The sequence below is a fragment of the Chroicocephalus ridibundus genome, chromosome 7 (assembly GCF_963924245.1).
Source record: "Chroicocephalus ridibundus chromosome 7, bChrRid1.1, whole genome shotgun sequence".
Classification (NCBI taxonomy): Eukaryota; Metazoa; Chordata; class Aves; order Charadriiformes; family Laridae; genus Chroicocephalus; species Chroicocephalus ridibundus.
The window spans coordinates 9,045,789-9,064,865 of NC_086290.1; the positions used below are offsets into that span (position 1 = coordinate 9,045,789).

Below are 19,077 nucleotides of genomic sequence, written 5' to 3' on the forward strand. Positions count from 1 at the left end.
TTTTCCCTCTTTGCTTCCTCCTGAACCGACTTTACCTGCCCCGGCTGCAGTTTCACGCACCCCTCAAAGACACCGCAGGAACGTCTTGGTGTGTGGCACACCATGTCTTGTTTTACTGGGAGGTTTCTCTAAAGTAAGAGATCATTTAAGAACATTATGTATATATAAGATATCGCTTGCTCATTATTAGCCTGGGGTCTGACAATCTGCTCACAGAGCTTACCAGTGCCCATCCCCGAATCCTCTGGCTTTGATACCAGCTCTGGGCTGGGCCCATTTAAAGAGCATTTTGTGTGTTTCTGGCAAGTCCTGCTGCGGGGGGGGGGGGGGGAGAGTTTTTTAGACTGTACCACAAACCAACCCACAAAAAAAAGTTATTTGGGTAAAAGTTTAATCGGAGCTGCATTTCTTCTGCTCTCTGGGGAAGTGTGGAGCTGTTGCAGTACTGAACAAAGCCCAGAGGTTTTGGAAATCCCGTGTGCACGGACAGTGGATGTGCGGCTGATGCTTGTGCCTCGTACCTCTGTGCCTGTATCCCGATACCGCAGCGGGATGGAGCCGTGTTAAAGCCGACGGGAGAGGCGGCAGAAGGGAATGGCGAAAGGAGAAAGGAAAACGATGCCGGGGAACAAGGAGGAAAAAGCCGCCAGCACAAACTTTCTGTTGCAATTTTATTAATTTCAGCTCAGAGCAAGGCGGGGTTTGGCTTTCGGAGGGGGAGGCTGATCTCGTTCAGCCTCTGCTGCCCGGCCCCGGGGACGAGGGAGGGGAGCATCGGCTGGCCCCGGCGAGCCCCGGCCCCGGTCCCCGTGATCCCCGGTCCCGGCCCCGGTCCCGGCGGGCGGCGCGGGGCGGTGCCGGGCGGGGCGGGGCGGGCGGGCGGCCCCCGCCGGGCGGAGCTGTCGCGGCGCCCCGGGGTGCGGAGCCGCCGCCGCCGCCGGAGCCGCAGCCGGATCGACCCCCCCCGCCCCATCATCCCCGGCCTCTCGGAGGCGCCGGGAGCCGCGGGCCCCCCGGTGCCCGTCCGGCGCCGCATCCCGCAGCGCCGCCGGCAACATGAACCAGACGGCGACGGTGTCCCACCACGTCCAGTGCCAGTCCGCCCGCGCCGTGAAGGTAGGGCCGGCGCCCGGGCGCCGCCGGGCTCGGGCGGGGCGAGCGGCTGCGGGGCTCAGCCGGCCCGTCGGCGGGCTGGGAGCGGAGCGGGGCGCCTTGCGGGCAACTTTGCCCGGTGCTTTCGGCGTGCGGGAGCGGCTCTGCGGGAGCGGCGCTCCGCTGCTGGCGGCGGCGGCGGCACCTCCAGGTCCCTTCGCGGGTCTTTTCCAAAAGTTTGCCCTGGAGGAGGTGGCTACCGGGCGCGGAGCTTGGTGTTGCCTCCCCAAGCATTTCTCTGTACTAACGGCATGGTTAAAGGCTGGGATGAAGAATACAGTGTGAAATCGACTTGTTAATCATGATGTTGCCGTTGGCCGGTGGGAACGACCCAGGAAGATGCGAGGCTGTGTGTTTGCTGGTTTTGTTGTCCTCGTGTGTGAGAGATGCGTGTGGGTGCTGCGGCTGGGCAGTGGGGAGGGTGGTGGGGGAAGACCCCGGGCTAATAGTGGGTGCTCGCCTTGACTGCCTTGTTCCCCCAGCCTCTGACATGATCCTGCCTTTGCATTGATCGAAAACTACTTTCTAGCGGAGGTACTGCGCTCTACAGTGATAAAATGAAATCCCTAAACGGATTTGTATTCACTAGGAAGTATCTCTGCAGGAACAACTGGGTTTTCCTGAAATAAAATAATAATGCAATCGGTGACCGTATTTGATTATTGATTCTTAGTTCTGCAAATACATCAGGAAATCTTACACCGGCTATTTTGTTTCATAAAATGATGTGAAAGCCTGGAAAGTTCACTTCGGTGCTTTGCCGACAGTGACTGAGGGCTGCCCGGTGCGAGCTACGTGCAGGTTTGTGCGGGGCGAGGGAACCTGCTCGGGCTTTGCTCCGTTCATGGGCAAAGTTGGAGGGTTTGTGGTTTGTTTGTCTTCTCAGAAGGAGTGGCTGATCTGCACATCGTGTTAGCAAATTGTCAGTTGGGCTTTATCCAGGTAGCGCTGGGAATAAAAATAATGACTTAGAGCTGAGACAGGCGGGGATTAAAGGTATAAATCTAATATTAGCACTGTCATTTTTCTATAGGCTGCATTACACTTCGCAGTGTGTAATCAGTAGTGCAGAATGTCTGTAGGGTCAGGGATGAGGTCGTGATTGACCTCTGGCTCTAATGACTGGGTGTGTAACGGGTAACTGTATCCATCACACCATAAACGGCCAGTTAGTTCATGCTCAAATGGGCAAGGTCATGGGAAGTGATGAATTACAATTGCCCTGGCCCACTTCAAAGAGTCAGCATATATAATATTAAATTGCTTAAAACCATTTCATCCTCTCTAGGTCTATCTCTAAAAGTAGCGGAGAACAGAGAGTACAAATGTGGTACTTGCCCTCGAGGTATTCCCCTCTTACATTTGGGACAGCCGATGCTAATTTTTCACTGACAGCAACATTTATTAAATTAATTTGACGCGACTTCTAAGCCAAAACAACAACAACCAATATCAATATGCCATAAAAAGAAAAGACCCAGACGAGTCAATAGTCTTCAACAAAAGAGAACATGAATCAGAGCCTTCCAGACATGAGTCCATTTTACAACCAATGCAGTAATACTGATGCCATTAGAAAACTGCCTCATTTTTCTGCTCTTAATTCAATTTGTCAGGTGTAAAATGTGCTTTATAAATTGTTTCAAGTGCTTCCATGCTAGGCAAATGGATACTCCATGAGAAAGTATTTATGACCGTAGATAAGCAGTAACTGCCCTATGGTAATGAGAACCTTGTATTGGAAATAACTTCAAAAATATGTCATTAATGACCAGACAAATATAAATTCCGTATTAATCATAACTTGCCAAGAAACAGTGTTAGTTCCAGCAATTATGAAACTTCAAGAAAAAAGGTTGCAGGAAAACTTCACACCTACCAGAAGGAGATCTATGAAAACACTTCTCTCTCCTCTTTTTGTTATACTTTGTTTCTCTCCAGCACACCGACCCCTGACCCTTACGATCGATGTAATGTTACTTCTCACTGTTTTTTGGATCAGGTCCTCGCTGCTCTGTAATGCAGCATAAACTTTTGAATCCACATAAGGAAAAGCAGAATGATCCGCTTGTCCAGTAAACTGGATGGTGCAAACTTTACCCGTGATGGTTCCTGCTTTGAACCACCCTGGGACTGCAGGAGGGCTGGTGCCCGGGCGTAGGGACACCCCGTCCCTTTCTCACAGCCGTCTTTGGAGGGAAAGGCACAACTTTTTGCATCCACCCACACTGAGAATGGAGTGTGCTGCATCCAAAGTAGTTTTGGTGACAGAGAAACACGTTGACAGAGGAAATCTAATATAAAGCAAGAAAAAAGCCCAACGATATCAAGCCCCTTGGATAAAATGCAGTGTCCTAATAAAGCCTTCTTTTACCTCTAAGCCTTTTTACAGCTTTTCTGAAATGATTGCAAATCTTACCACCTTGCTGACACGACTGCGAATAATGATCTTTCACTCTGAGATCTGTAACAAAAACTTTTAGGGTCTAGCTGGGAATGCTAAATACCTGCCTTATTTCTCTATCATTACAGCCTTGACTTCAGGAGCCCCCCCAGGGCAATGAACCTGGTTTTATTCTTCACGCTCTTGGCTCATCTTGTCAACACGGCAAGTAAATTTGCACATCCAGGGTAATCACTCTGCTGTCATGCACTGTCATGTTGTGCTGATGGCCAAATTATTTTTTTAATCCCTGCCCCCCCCCCCCCCAGAGAAGAAGTCCGTTAAAAAATTGTTTGTCTTGTTTGGAGGAAAAAAAAGAAAAAAAAAACCCACAACTGAGAAATAGAAAAGAAATACTATCTTGGCTGGCTAAGGTCTGCTATTGTAAATTATTTCAAACCAAACATTTGTACTGAAATTACAGGGGTGGCCGTACAACAGAAATACTTATGTCTTGCTCTTAACACAGCTGGGACTACAATTTGCACTAAAAAAACAAATGAAGAGGAGTTAAGCTAATATTTCTGTGGCTTCCTACATTCTTTAATAATAAAACATTCTCGACCAGATCATGACTTTCTGCTGTTATCAACCTAATGTTGACCTGACCGCGAGCTGGATCATGGAAGAAGTTACTAATTGGCATTTCAGAAGCACATAATTACTGTGTAATATAATATGTATGTTATACCCTTTTACTCTACTCTTCCTTCTTCCCTGCCTGCATTTCACTTTTATTTATTCATTAGCTTTTAGATTGTAAACTATAAAAGGCAAGTGTGGATAGGTCCTTAGCAAAAATTCTGCAGCAAGTTTCATCGGTATCCAGGGAGAGGAGCGGGAATTTTTACATTTCAGGTTTATTGCAGTAGTGTTTTAGCACTCACTAATTGATGAATAGTTTTCCTATTTACAATTAGGTTGAGGAGCACGCATTTAAAGGGGGTTTGTTGTGTTCCCTGTGGACTTACTTGTGTGTTTACAGCAACCAAGATTTTTACACCAAACCTGCACCTTAGCAGCAAACACCCGTCTGCTCCTGCAAACTGCTAAACACGCACCTCCTCCTAAAGGGAGAGATACTACTGTGGTCACAAAGATCCCCTGTTCATAACGGCCGCTCGGTGACCCTCTCCGGGTTGAAACTTCAGGTAGCCAGAGCTTTAAATGCCCACAGGATGTGCACGAAACAGGTATGGGAATCACTCAGATCTGCCAGCTGTTTGGGAAATAAATCGCTTAAAATGAGAACAGCGTTACTGAAATCCGTTACATCGAAAGCAAGTCACTAACAGATAATCTCAGTGAGTGTTCAATTATGAATTATCCAGGGTAATACGTAACAAAGGGCACAAGTAACGCAGGGCTGTGTCGCTGTTAGGAAGGCAGTTTATGGCAGCATAATAATGCGAAGAAAAAGTGATACATTTAAAACTAATAGGTTTCCCTGGTATTTTGTTTAAGGCATTAGATGATTAGAGCACTTCTGTGCCACGTGGAAACACGTTTGTGTTGCCACGTGAGGAACCCCAGCTCCCGGGAAGCGCAGGACGGCGGTAGGGGCTGGAGACAGGCTGGCGATGGGGACGGCAGGTTGCTGTCACGCCCCTGGATGTGGCCATCTCAAAATGCATGTTTAGAACAAAGTAAATATTTTAATTTTCGTAAATGCTGAGCAGATGTACAATGCCCTTGTGTTTATCCTGTTCTTGAGACTCTGTCTGAAGGCATGTAGTGACCATTTAGGGGACACTGAAAGTGATTGTAGCGCTAATTAAAGAGACTTGCTTGGAGGAAGATAGAAATGCCTTGAGTCTTGTTCCCTGAAAGCATTTTTGGGCTCTTTTGCGTCCTCTTCATCTGCAGTTGCTTTTCTTCCATTCTGGCAAACTAGTTTGAGTGGAGTTGCTGGTGTGATTTATTAGCATTTTGCAGACCAAAAATAGAGCCATGATGACACATATGTGTGTATGGGGAGAACAAGCTGGAGGTCTCTAGATGGAAATTTGAAGAACTAATCACAACTTGTAAATCCTCCCATTTCCACATATTACCTTTCCGTATTGTTTTGCTCTCCTTGCCAACATCTGTACTACCAGGGAATAACCACTGCCTTTTCCTTTTAAAAACAACCCTTCCTTCATCATAAGAAGATGCATGGCTACAACTAAAAAACTGCAGGAATGAGGAAAAAAACATTTGAAATACTTGTATTTTCCCCTTCCAGTCTATGAAGAAATAATAGCTCTATGTCAAAGGTAACACCAAGATTAGTTTTATTGAGGTGACTTTCAATTGGTACCAATTGGAACAAAACCAGTACTAGTAAAAAAAAAAAACCCTACAGTACTATTAAAAAAAATAGAAAGGGAAAAAGATGCTATCAGATCCCAAGATCATGCTGTAAGAGCGGCGCAGTGTCAGCGTAGGTCTGAGGCTCGGGCACACCGTATCCCAGCAGGAATTGCCCAGCACTCCTCCTCCGCAGAGATGGGAGCCATCGGGCTGGTTCCTGGCCGGGGAGCGCGGTTCCCTTGCCTGCCGTGAACTTGCTGGGGGTTACCTTTGTTGCCTCCTCCTTGCCTGTAAAAATTGTTAATGTGCTTTCAAAACTTTCCATTCTTAATTCCCTGCTCTTTTCATAAAACTTAAAAGCAATTAGCAAAGAAGTGTAAATGTTGGAGACTTCTATATGTTTAAGTATATACATTGATTCTCTCCATATAGATTTTATCTATATAATATATATATCCACACACACCAGTGTATTCTAACACATACACAATTCATAGCTTTCAATTTAACGATAATGCTAGGAGTTTAGAAGGCAGTCACTTTAAAATTAATATACACAAATATTCATGAATATTATGATAAAATACATTTAATAATAGGTTAGTACTTTCCTGGGTTGTAATCACATAAAGGTGTTGCTACCGCAAAATGTTACTTTAAGAAATACAGCATTAAGTTTGATTCTCCTTGAAGCCACTTAAGATGTGGGTCTGTGAGTGTTAGATAACACTTTCCTAAAGGATACCACATCATGAGGAGTTTAATCTTTCTCATTCTTTAATCCAAAACTGTTTTAAATTTTGTGCTTATTTTGTTCAGTATTTTATTCTTAAACTTAGCCTGGTAAGACTTGCATGCTGTCCACCAACTGAACATTGTTCTGGAATTTATTTAGGACCTTTCTTGTTTGAAGATTTTTATCTGGGGTCCTAAAATTGAATTAGAAATGTTAAATTATGCAACGTCTAGGTTAGTGGTTGTGCTGTTTTAATCATTTGACAGTTTTTTGGATCAGTGACTTTGACTTCTCACATATTGACAATACGCAATGTTACTGGCAGTATGTGCCAGAAGCAAACAATCATCTTGGGCACCTACAAATTAACCTCTATGATTCTTAAAAATGGGGCACCTGATAGTGGCAGAATGCCTCAGGGGCTTTTTGTTTCAAAGAAAGAGAATTAGACACGCAGGTTCATTACGCTGTGAATGGAGTCGAGAGAGATTCACAGCAATGTACGCCAACCCAGGTACCTAAGGGAAGGCAACACCTAGAATCGGAGTCATCAGCTTAATTAAAGACTTTCCACAGTCCTGAGCCGTGAAGTTAATGCAACTGCTGCAGATGAAGGCATGATTTATTTCATACTAAAGTTAACCAGTAGAATGGTTTGAGTGAATTGTGCTTTAAAATGCTGATTTCTCAGTGTTGATGGCAAAGGGAGCACCAGCTGACACGCTGAGTGGTGCGTGGGTGCTGTGGGCATCTAAGGGGTCTCATCCCCACATCAGGAGGGACAGAAAGAAGGAGGATGCTGATGCTATCCAGAGGTCTCAAGGGAAGTGGGATAGAGTCCACGGATGTTTAAAGCTTAATGTTAACAATGCTGGTCTTGAGCTGCTGACCTCGTCCCTGGGGATGCATCAGAAAAATAACCTGAAATCTGAGCTTGGAAACAGGCAGAGAGGCTGGAGCTGAAGCGGTTTCTGACTCCACAACACGGAGGCGGCTGTTCAGTTTGAGTTTGTGTGACCTTACCGAGGGAAAAGGATGTGGAGGGCGAGCCCTGTGGAAATTTTACAGTAAGTTGAGAAGGAAACAGAGATGATATCTGAAGGACACCTCGAGGCGGTGGCGGCAGCTTGGCAGGAGAAGGCAGAGACACAGGAGTCGCAGGAAGACGGGATCTCAGAGTGCGACTGGCTGTTAAAAGGCAGCTGGCAAGTCAAGAAAGATTAGGACAGAGTATTGTATTTTAGCTTCAGCTAAAAAGACGTTACTAGGGCTATTGGCTGTTAGATTAGATTACATTGCTAGATCTGGCCAGTCGCACTAAAATTGTTACAGAAGGTCACAGCCGTAAAGGGAAACCAAAAGACAGAGATAATGTACATTTATTGAGAAGTGTCGGAGGCGAGGTTTGCAATGTTATCTCAGCGTGGGCCCCTAGAAACAAGGTAGTACAGTGTACACAGACTTCATGCTGGTGAAAAATCCAATGCTTTGCCTACATTACATAGGCTTTCTATACCTAGTTGTATTTACTTTATATATGTATATGTATATTTGGAAGACTAAGGCAATAGGGGGAAGAAAACATAGAAACAGTAACAAAAAAAAACCCCAAACCATGAGTTTGTTGGAAAAGTTATGACAATAATTATGCACTTTTTTCCCTTTAAAAAAAAATGTTTTGGAAGCATAAAAAGATAATATTTTGGTAATCTGTGTCCAAATTTAGCTACCTGTGCGATAACGGTTTAGCACTGTGAGAGGCAATGACAGTACGTAGGTGTTAAATTCCTAGTCTTTTCAAAAATATAAGTTGTTTTAAACTTATTCGGTAATGTTTTAATTGATGTAGCTTATAAAAATGAATATTCCAATAATAACAATAAGCCTATTATTTCTTGTAAAATCTGAACTGCCTTTATAAGTAAGAGATGTCAGGTGTAGTAATCTGGTGACATTTCTGCTCACAGAGTTCTAAGAATTTTTACGTTAACACAATTGTGGAGAAATCAAAATGAAAGCTATTTGCGTAACAAAAGTGTGCAAGCTCCTGCGATTTACAGTAGTGAATGTCAGAGGTGCTTCGTGGGTTGCTAAGCAGGGAAAAATCGATGCTATTATGTTAAAGGATGACACGTGGTTTTATTTTCCTATAGCTTGAGAAAATTACCACATGCTCGCACTTAATATCAAATTTGCTTTAAAGTTCATATCATTAAAAAGATGAACTTTGTCTTCAAAGGCGAGCCTTTCTTTAAGGTGGTTACCCTGTTCCTCCTCCTGCCACTGACTCCTGGGCAAGTGCTGTGTCTCACCCCTTGAGCGATCCTAATTCTCCCAATTGTGCTTTGCCCGAGGGGAAGCCCCTGGCCGGCGATGTGTCCTGCGGGAGAGCCCTGGTTTTCATCTGTAGGTGCACTAGGTAGAGAGTTTTCTCACCCTGTGGATAAGTGAGATGCAAACATTTTCGGTGCTGATGAAACCGAGACCTGCTGAGGGTTTTTTATGGGGGAAGGAGAAAGCAGGAGCAGACGCCTGTGCCCGGCGGTCGCACCGGCGGCAGTGAATGCTCCGTTCATGCTCCTGCATAAGGCGGGGGAATTTTCTGGGCAGGGGAGAGTACCAGAGTTTTGCTCTGGGTTCTCCAGCACTGTGCAATTCAATACACCAAAGTCCATTAAGCTTAAGGGACGCAGGTCGCCAAAACTGTTAGATGTCAGTGGTGAGGGCTGAGTGCCCCTCGGGGGAGCCCATTTCCTCGTCCCCTGCTGATGGGGGAATTGATCAGTCAGTGATCTGACAACTTGGTGCATCCGGTGCTGGATTTACTCTTCAGTACAACAGTCAAGGCATGAAGAAACTTTATTTAAATAATATTGGTATATTAGCCTCATTTATGTTTTTAAAGTTGTAGTTTCAGCAATGTAAAGGCGAGCGTCTATCCCTTTGCTTAGTTTTCCCTGGATATTATAGATGAATAGCAGGTTTAGATTTTGAGATAAACATTTTTTCTTTTGTAAAATCAATTGCTTCGGCAGGAGAATTCCTGACTTCCCAATTAAGCAATTTATCTGAAAGAAATCTTTTTTTCCCCTTCCCTTTAGAGCATTAACCACTTACCCAGCTTGAAAGCTGCATCAGTCTGCCAGCACCGGGTTTAATGCCATGAACATTTCTCTACATATTTGCTGCAGAGATGACCTGCGGACATGAGCATCATGTTAAAAAATAGCGTTTACAATTCCTTGTGCGTGATAACTGAGAGCCAAAACCTGAGTCAGTCTGTCTTTATTTCATCTTACCGGCTAGAGGTGTCCCCTCCCCGATGGCCCGTCCATCCCCTGCTGCCTCCTCGGGCTCGGGTAGTTGCTGGCTTCGCTTTCTGCCTGCGGTGGCTTTGCTGCGTCTCCATCTTCACGTGCGCCGCGGGAGCGTTGGCACACGCGGTTCCCTCTGCGTTCAACACTACGGGCTGTTCGTGAGGACACACAACCTGGCGTCCTAAAACCTGACCGAGGCTGGTCCCACTGAACAGCAGGGGAGACTTTGGGCTTCCTTTAGCTTTGTGGATAAATCTAGGGAAGGGAGGAGACTTTTTATTTTTTTCTTTAACCTGTTTGCCTGGTGTCAGTATAAATGAGTTCGGACGCGTTCTGAGATTACCATCGCAGCTCCTGAACGCCGAAAGGAATCAAACGCCCAAAGCTTTTGAGCCTTCCCTCACTTTTTACCTGCACAAGCAAATCCAGTGTGCGTGGCGCTGGGCAGCACGATAGTCTGTTTATTCAGTCTCTGTCCTAACCTTGCTCCTCTGTGAGGTTGGACGGAAATTGCTGTGCTTCTGCGTTGGCCCCTTGTGGGACATATTAGTTTGTGAGGATCCTTTCCCCTTCCTTTCTGCTAATCCAAACCCATAAAAGCATTTTAGCAGTGCTGGAATGATTGACTAAAGGTTTTCCTGGTGTAATTTATACACATACCAATAATTACTTAGTTGACCTTTTTTTTTTTTTTTGTACAGGACACAACATCTAATGGCTGGCGCTGAAAACTGGAGTCTGGGGTAGACTCACAAGCTCTGTTACCTCTGGCGGTAACAGTTTTCATCCAGGGAGAGATCCTGCTCCTGTTTATTTACATTGAGTTTTTCTGTGGAATTAAGGCAAACTCTTTTGGTTAACTGTTTCTCTTTCGGAGGTGGGAGGAAACTTTCTGCTGGGTTACCGTGCTGACCCAGCTCACTCAAAGGTCAGAGTAACCTTCGCGCTGTGGTGAGGGAGCTGAGGCCGTTCGCTTTCTTCCCGTTTGGGCTACGGGGTTTGTGGCTTTGCGTTTCCTCCTGGGTGCGAGTATTTGTCGGTTGCTGGCATGGGAGAGTCATGAGCAAGTGAACGACCTTGGCATAAAATGAGATTATGTCCAGCCACCAGAGGGAATTGACTCTGGCTTAGTCCCTGTGTCGCTGTGTTCAGCCAAGCCTGGGGCAGCGGTGTTTTTGGGGGGAAAGGGAGGAGAAAGAGAAAGGATGACAAGTGGCAGGAAAAGACGGAGTAACAAGAAGGGGAAGAAAAATGGATCATTCAGAGCTACTCTGGTGACCACAGGAGGCATGGCCGTTGATGGCACATCATACATACCCTGCTCGTGTGAGCACCTATTAGACTAGGTTTGATTTTTGCTTTCAACCCTGAGGTGATAGGACTGTGCTCATACAAGAAATATTTTCTACTAATTTTTCATACAAAAGTATCTGACTTCTGGAAGTCAATAAAACCAAGCATTTGTCTGTTCAAAGACAGAGTATATGCTACCCATGACTCTCTTTCCCTGTGATAATTTTTGAGCTGTGAATTCCCTACAGTTGCCTTCAGTAAAATTTCAATTTATATCCATGAGTACATTTATCTTTTGTATAGATTTAGTCTGGAGTTTGAAAAATCTCAGTTTTATAATTCAACAGCCGTAATGTGTTTTCTGGGAACATTAATGTCTCTGAAACTTGATTATGCAAATATTTGCAGAGGGCAAACAAAAGCTCAGCGAAAACAAATCCATAAAATAATTAAGGAAATATTGGTATTTTTCTATTTTTACAGTATTTGCTCCTCTCTAAATGTTTCCCAAACTCTCTGGATGCTTCTTTCCTCTCAGTGATTTATAGAAGTCTCTGGCAACACTAGTTGCATCCCAAGTGAGGTCATGTTTAGTGGAGAAACCCATCAAGCAGCCAATGCCGTTTTAAGATACGAGCTCTTTGGCAATATTTTATAGTTGCAAGTAACCTTACCAGCATCATCAGAATTATGTTACTAAGTGCTGTTCAGATCTGCGACCTCTTAAGGAATGAGGAAATATAATTTTGGATGGCCATTGAATTTAGGTCCCTTGGTTATTGGTGAGCAGCTGCGGCTTTCAACATCTAGTAGTAACTACCAAGTCATTGACCTGGTGGTTATGCTGTGAAAGGTATGTATCGCACGAATTATAACTAAACTGGTTTTTTCTCTCTCCTGCTGTAAGAATTTTGGATTTTTCAGTTGTTTCTTGTCATACGTGTTGACTTGAAATTCTGTAACATCACTATAGCAATCCTGAGAGAGACAAGTTAAATTTGGACTGAGCTTCAGAGACATTGACTCAAGCTGTTTGTGTACCCAAAGCGCCAGTTGAAGCCCCAGGTAGGGCTGAAGTTGCGGTGGTCTGAGGCAAGGATGCCCCCGAGCCCTGCCGACTTGCCAAGCTCAGGTGGTGGGGAACCATGTCAGGTTTTACGATATAGCATTGAATCCCTTCTCTATTTTATGTGATAGCTTTGGAAGTGAGAGACTTGTGCGTCACCTGGCCTTGTGTTCCCAGCACGGCTCTGTAATTTTTGACCTGGATTGGTGCTGCACAAAATAAATGTGTTTATAGTCTTGGGCAGCGTTCAGAATGAGTGTTATGCATAAAATTGCTTGCTGAAGTAACTCTCCTGATGCCGCAAGAGAGCTGGGCCAATAGAGAATTTGGGTCACCATACCTAAGAAGATTTCTGTAATTAAACCAGCTTTTATAGAGCATATTTGCATTTTTACACGGAATAGTTGAAAAAGCTTTTAAGTTTCAAGCAATCTATCCCCCTTTCCTCCTGAAACGTATTTTTATATCTCCAGATCTAAAGCTGAAAATTATTTACCACAAAATTCTGATGAAGAAAAAAAATCATCACTGCAGGATTTTCAAAAACTTATTTCTCTGGTTGAGAAAGATTTATAAACATGTTTTTTTCTGCATGTGTCACCCTCAGAGTACTCTGTGTACAAAGCCAGACAAAATAAAGCTGGCATGGCTTACATGTCGTAGAAATAAAAAAGAATGAGTTTGAATGAAAAAAAAGCATTCGAGACGCAAGATTTTTATGTTTCGTTTTTAAACTGTAATCAAAAAAGTACTGTATACTCTCATTTGATGAATGCTGCACACACTGCAGAAAAAATGCATTGCAAGACTTTGGAAAAGTGCCTGATACAGTGGTTTTTGGACAGAATTTTATTTTTTATGGTACAGTATTTTTAAAAACACTAACAATTCTTAAGCCTTCTTCTTGATCAGCAGAGTTATTTTTTGAAGAGCAACGCAATGTGCTCATTATTTTCCAGTATTCCTTCTGTGTTGTTATTGTGGCGAAAGCAGACAGTATGTATCCGAAACCTCACAGATTGGTCTTTAATGATTTTTAGATTTAGAACAAAGGAATGAAATTAGTAACATTACAGTTTAGCACAATTTTTGGCTTCTATTTAATAACTACGTCTAATGATGACCTGTGTGATCATGCAATTAGCATTCATATTTTAACTTTTTAAATTAAAATATTGAATACCTACCGGTACAGAATATATAGAGTAGTATGTGATAATATAGGAGTTCTCCAGAATAGTACTGTGAATGTTTGACAAAGTCTTACAATGTCAAAGTTTAAATTATTGAATAGCTACACTTCTTCTGTGGAAAGTGCAAAGTAGATTAATAGACATAAAAGAAAACACGTTCCAGAAGAAGTAGCTGAGTAAATATATAATCTAAGTGGTTGATAAAGTATCTAAATTACTGTAAACAAACAATGAAACATCTTAGAGGAAATAACTCAGGAAAGTTGCGTATTGGAAGAGTAAAAAGATAAATGCAAATTGTAAATATATAAAGGCAAAAGGCTGGAGAGCAGTTTTTCAATGTAGGTGCTCTTGCCTGTCTGGCTGGTAAAGTTGGTGTTCTTGAGCAGTAATGCCTGCCCCCTCGGACACGGAGTAATGCAGAGCAGATGACAGGCAGCAGAAGATGGACACAATCCGTTTCTGCCATTAAGACTTATAATGGAAATATTTCTGGGCATTGCATATGAAAATGTTCAGTAAAAGTAAAATGGTGAGACTGTGTACATCATTAATCAATTATAAGCCCCCTTAATGCATAACGGAGTGAGAAATCCGAGTCCTTAGATATTTATTAGTGATCCTGGTCCTGCAGAGTATCGATTCACTGTATACCACACAAAGGGCTTTTTGTTTTATCATTATAGTTTTAGTTTCCAAGAAGATATGCGGGCTGTAACTGATCACCCTATACCTCGAAGGTTGACGATGTCAAATATGTGGTTTTATGCCAAAGGTATTTGTGGAAGCACCAAAGTTCTTGTCTGCCAACCAGTGGCTAAATGCCGTTATCAGCAGAGATGGCTGGGCGTTTTCAAGATGTAGCTGTGTTGTAAAAACAGCTGTGTTGTAAAATAGTCTTACTTCACAGAGTAGGAAAAGGTGAAAATGAAAAGCACTAGCAACGGCAGCAGAGTTGTCAGTAATATCCCCTCCCAGCTAATATCCCCCCCTCCCCTAGAGGCAGCCTGAAAAGGATGGAAGAATTTGTGTCTTGTGGGACTGTACCTTACTTTGTGCTAACTTTTTCTCTTTTTACTGTATTTTTCATCCTGCTTCCAGCAGAGAACTCTCAAGTAGATCAAAAGGTAGTGGTAATAAGCTGAGCTGATGAAGCTTTCAGAAGAAAAGGGGAGAAAAAAAGATAAAATACTGTAACTTTTCAGTAAGGGGGCTTGCTTGAAAATATTAAATTTCTGATTCTCAGTCTTTTCTCAAAATGATGCTTAAAAAAATGATAAAAAGTTTCCAAGAAAATGAAGATAGTAAGAAGTAATACTAAAATTACACTTGTAACTCTTCTACTTTCAGTATTCCTTTAAGTAACTAATTTATTCATTATGATTTATGGAGAACATTGATGGCTACAAAAGCTAGATAATAGACCGGTTTTGTCTTTTTAATAACAGACCCAATCCCACAATCATTATTTAATCAAAAGTTTTTCTTTTCAGAGGTTTTCTTGCATGAGTCTTCCTGAGTCAGGTTTGTGATATTTAAAATTCTCTGTAGGTGACAATTTACATCTACAAAAAACACATTAAGAAATGGTCAAATTCTTGCCACATGCCAATGTGATGAACAGTTAAGCACTGTGAACTTCCTTTTACGATGGGCATTGAGGCAGAGGAAACAAACGTCTTGTGCAAGGCTTGTGAGGAATTCAAGATTGTGAGACCTTGAAGATCCCTATCTCTCTTCACCACCCAGCTGAAATACAACAATGGTCAAGAGGAAAATTACTGACATAACAGTTTGTAAAAACCCTAAGAAAAAAGAGAATGAGAAGATGGAAGCTCAGCAAAATGAAGGAGCACCCTATTTTGACACATCCTTTCCACCAAATGACAACTGTCTGGTCAGCAGTGACTCATCAGGTGTCTTATCCGGGTGGAGAGCGATTTAATCCTTAGCATAATTGCTCATTTGTCCTAGTTACTTGTGTGCAGCAGCCAATGATGACTTTCTCCTCTTCCACTGTGTATATCGGACTTATGGTCTTTTTGCTGACAGTAAATGTGACCCAGAGAAGGAGCGTTGCACATCTTTATACGATCAGTCTCCAAAATCCCAGTCTTGTTCCTTTTTAAGACAAAGTGGCAAAATTCCTATTGATTTTTAAGAGGACAGAGTCAGTGAATAGGTGAGTTCTGAATTCTCATATTAAAATACAATTATGTTATTTAAGTAAGGCACCCGCCTCTAAGATAAGTCATACCTGAACATGGAAGGACCATCAATGGGCGAAGTGTATAAAAAAACCTCCAAAGTCTGAACTTGAAAGGCCTCTAAAGCTTCATCTAGATTTAATATTTGCTGCCAAATTTTCAGGCATGCTATGAGCTATAGGTCAGCCGTAGGCTCTCGGAGAAGGTGTAGAATGATGCTGTTAACGTATTTCTCCCTGTTTCTGTTACCATGTCACCAGCTACGTCCCTTTGCCAGTGGCACAGCAGTCGGGAGGGAAGAGTTGCTCCTGTCCCGGTTTCCTCCTGTTTGCATTCCGTAGCAAGAGCAGGAAGTGCAGTATTCGTGCGTGGGAGAAGCTGGAACGAATTCCCTTTGGGATCCCATACTTTTCATTTACTACTGTGTTGAAAATTGCTCATAAACGTTCTGCTTTTGAATTACCACTTCCTTCTAATTTCCCATGTTAATTTATTCTTGGTCTTCGTCAATAATGGTTTTGGCAATCCAGATTATTTCACTTTATTTCCCTAGATGCTTTTTATGGCTTGCACTTTTAAAAAACAATATCCCATTGAATAATGTTTAGCATTTATGCCTCGTTTTCTTGAAGATGAACAAAAAAAATTTACTGCGGTAGTTCTGTGTTCGAAGTACTGCTTGTTTTTTTGTCTTTCGTCCAGGATTTATATTACTTGTATTCACCTTTCCTAAAGAGATAGAATGATCTAAAATTTGGAGGAAATATATTCTGTAAATAAGGAATACCAGTATGAATAATTTTTAATTATCTTTGCGTTGCCAAGTTAATGAACTGATGTAATTATGATCTTCACTGCTGTGTGAAGAGCAGAGTAGGGACTCAAAAACTAAGCAAGACATCTAATGAAAATCTTCCCTGTCCAGCCAAGTTTGATTGATTTGCTTGTCTTTCAGTGAGAAATGCCACGGAGCTGGAAAATCTGTCTGGCTCTGTCTCTGCTGAAGGAGTTTGAGTTATGTTTCTTAATAACGTAGCTTTATATTTAGTGGCGACTTACAAAGATTTTGCCCTTCTTTCCCTCAAGGCAAGATATGAGCCAAGTTGCCTGATCAAATGAAACCTGGTGTTGTTGAGTCTAATCAACATGTATCAAATGATCTTATTAGGCAACTTGATAATAGGACTTTCTGGAGGCTGACTCTAGGGCTTATTGGATACATCATTTCTCTGTAGAATACCAAACTTGCTGGAGGAATATACAGCATGTATAATGCATGTGGTAGTAGCGTGCTGATGAAATGCGGATGGAACCAAGTAGTAAAACTGGAGTAATTGTTGAAATCTGCTGCAGATGCTGGGTGTAATTGATAAATAACTACTAATAACCAGAGTAATAACAGTTTTGCTATGCATACGCTCGGAAGAAGTTTGTGTTTTAAAGGAAAGTTCAAGCATGTCTGGTTTTTTCTCAGGTTTCAATAGCAAGGCTGCACTCGTTTTGTGGTGCCTTCTGCTGCACAGCAGCCGCCGGAGCCGTGCTGGGAAGGGGATGGTGCTGCACACCGACTTTTTTGCACTCTGGTGAACTCAGTTATGGAGGGCCGGGTAGGAACCCATGGAAGGTTACAGCGGCTCCACTGGTGTGTGGTGAGTCTGTCAGGTGCTGGAATGGGCTCACACCTGACCGTGGGTTTGTGCCCTTTGTTAGTTGATTTCAAAACTGTTTTGGAAAACATGTGATTGCACTGATAATGACTACACTGAGAGCAAGCTTAGATGGTCTCTCCAGTATGGCAGAAAGACTTCCTGAATGTTTAAGCGCATTAAATTAACACAAAATAATGGGTGACTTTATGATTTAGTGTGATGGTAGGCAGCTCCCACTGATCTTCTCCTCCTTCATCCCATTTGAGTAGGTGGCACTTGGACAATTAAGAATAGTAGCCTGCCAATGATTCTGTCAGTTTTAATGCCAGCTTCTAAATTCTCTGTAATTACTGTGAGATTCACTTCAGGTTTCCGATCCAATAACATTTTAGTAATTAGTGACCTAACAGACATACAATACTGCAACAGTCATTTTGATGAAGATTTTGTTGGTTAAAAGAAGATCAGGCACTTTTGCTGTGATTAAGTGTGACTATGAAAATGGAGGACCAGTACAGGCGCTGGAGGAGAGAAGATCTTGTATCTGTAGATGTGTGCTGGCGGGGCAGCCAGGTCTGTCAGCCAGAAGGACAGGCAGACAGCGAGGTCTTGAAGGAGAAGGGGTAGTTCCCACAAGCGATCAAGACCTTCAGCCCCTTAAAGAGCAGCTGATGAGATTTACCTGCCCTCAGGCTGAGGTCTCCTCTGGAGGTCTTCTAGGGCTGGAAGGAACCCAATATAGGTCTCTTGCGAGAGCTGAAAAGGGCATTTATACCTGCAGCTAAAATTGTAATGCCAAAAGCGGCGTTGGTGCGGGCAGGGAGCGATAAAGCTGGACCCCGCCATGGACTCCTGGCCTCTGAGGACATTTCTTTCACAGCTGGAAAAGGCTGCCTTGAACTCTGGAATTGCCATGGGGCAGAGCTGACGGTGTAGCCACGAGCTCTGGCAAGGAACCACTGGACTCAAATGTCATGTCACGTGTTGCTAAACTGGAAATTTGCAGAAGTCTTTCTAAAGCAGATGTTTCTATTAAATCCCCTCATATCTGTGAGAATTAAGAAGTTGCTCATTTCGGTGAGTAGTTTTATTCTAAAGAAATTCCTTAGGGAATAAAACGAAGGAGATGTTCTCATTTTTTGTAGTAATACTTGAGTTAAATATTTATAAATAGAAACTTCTGTGTTGTACTTTGAAGCCAGACTGTTTCTTAGATACGTGTGAGTGTCCAAATCTGTCATTATAACATCCTAAATCCTTTAATTAGGTTTGCCAGTTTATAAGCAAAATAAAGTTTCTACATCAGATGTTTCTTTGAGACACAGAAGATTTTTCCTTGATGTTTTGGCTTATTTAAATTTTCTGCAATGCAAATGCTAGACATAGCCTTACAGAAGGCTGAATTAGCTTGAAAAACAGAGGTCATATGAAAGCTGGTGTAGAGCTCTGCCTTGCTGGTTTTGGCTTTTTTGTTGTTTCTAAATAAGAAAATCTTCAGAAATGAAAACTCCTCCTTCAGCTCAAGAGTTCATACAGTAGAAATTGCTATGAGACTTCTCTCTTACGTGGCAATAGAATTCCTTTCTTTCTTTCTCCTTCAATTTAACATTTTTACCCAGATGTTACAATATAAAATTCTCTATAAATTAACAATATAAAAATATACTGAGTTGATACACCTCTATATTTTCTGGAAGGAGCTGTAACATTTCATAGCAAGACGATC

At 42.7% G+C, this 19,077-nt stretch overlaps 1 protein-coding gene across 1 annotated transcript in view; it reads left to right on the forward strand.

Moving 5' to 3' along the window:
- The first annotated feature begins 957 nt into the window (after nt 1–957).
- DPP10 (dipeptidyl peptidase like 10) overlaps nt 958–19,077 on the forward strand; it is a 544,973-nt gene continuing 526,853 nt past the window's right edge. Inside the window, exon 1 of the mRNA XM_063341611.1 lies at nt 958–1,116. Within this exon, the coding sequence (XP_063197681.1) occupies nt 1,057–1,116 (60 nt within the window). The 5' untranslated portion in view covers nt 958–1,056. The remainder of the gene's footprint in view (nt 1,117–19,077) is intronic.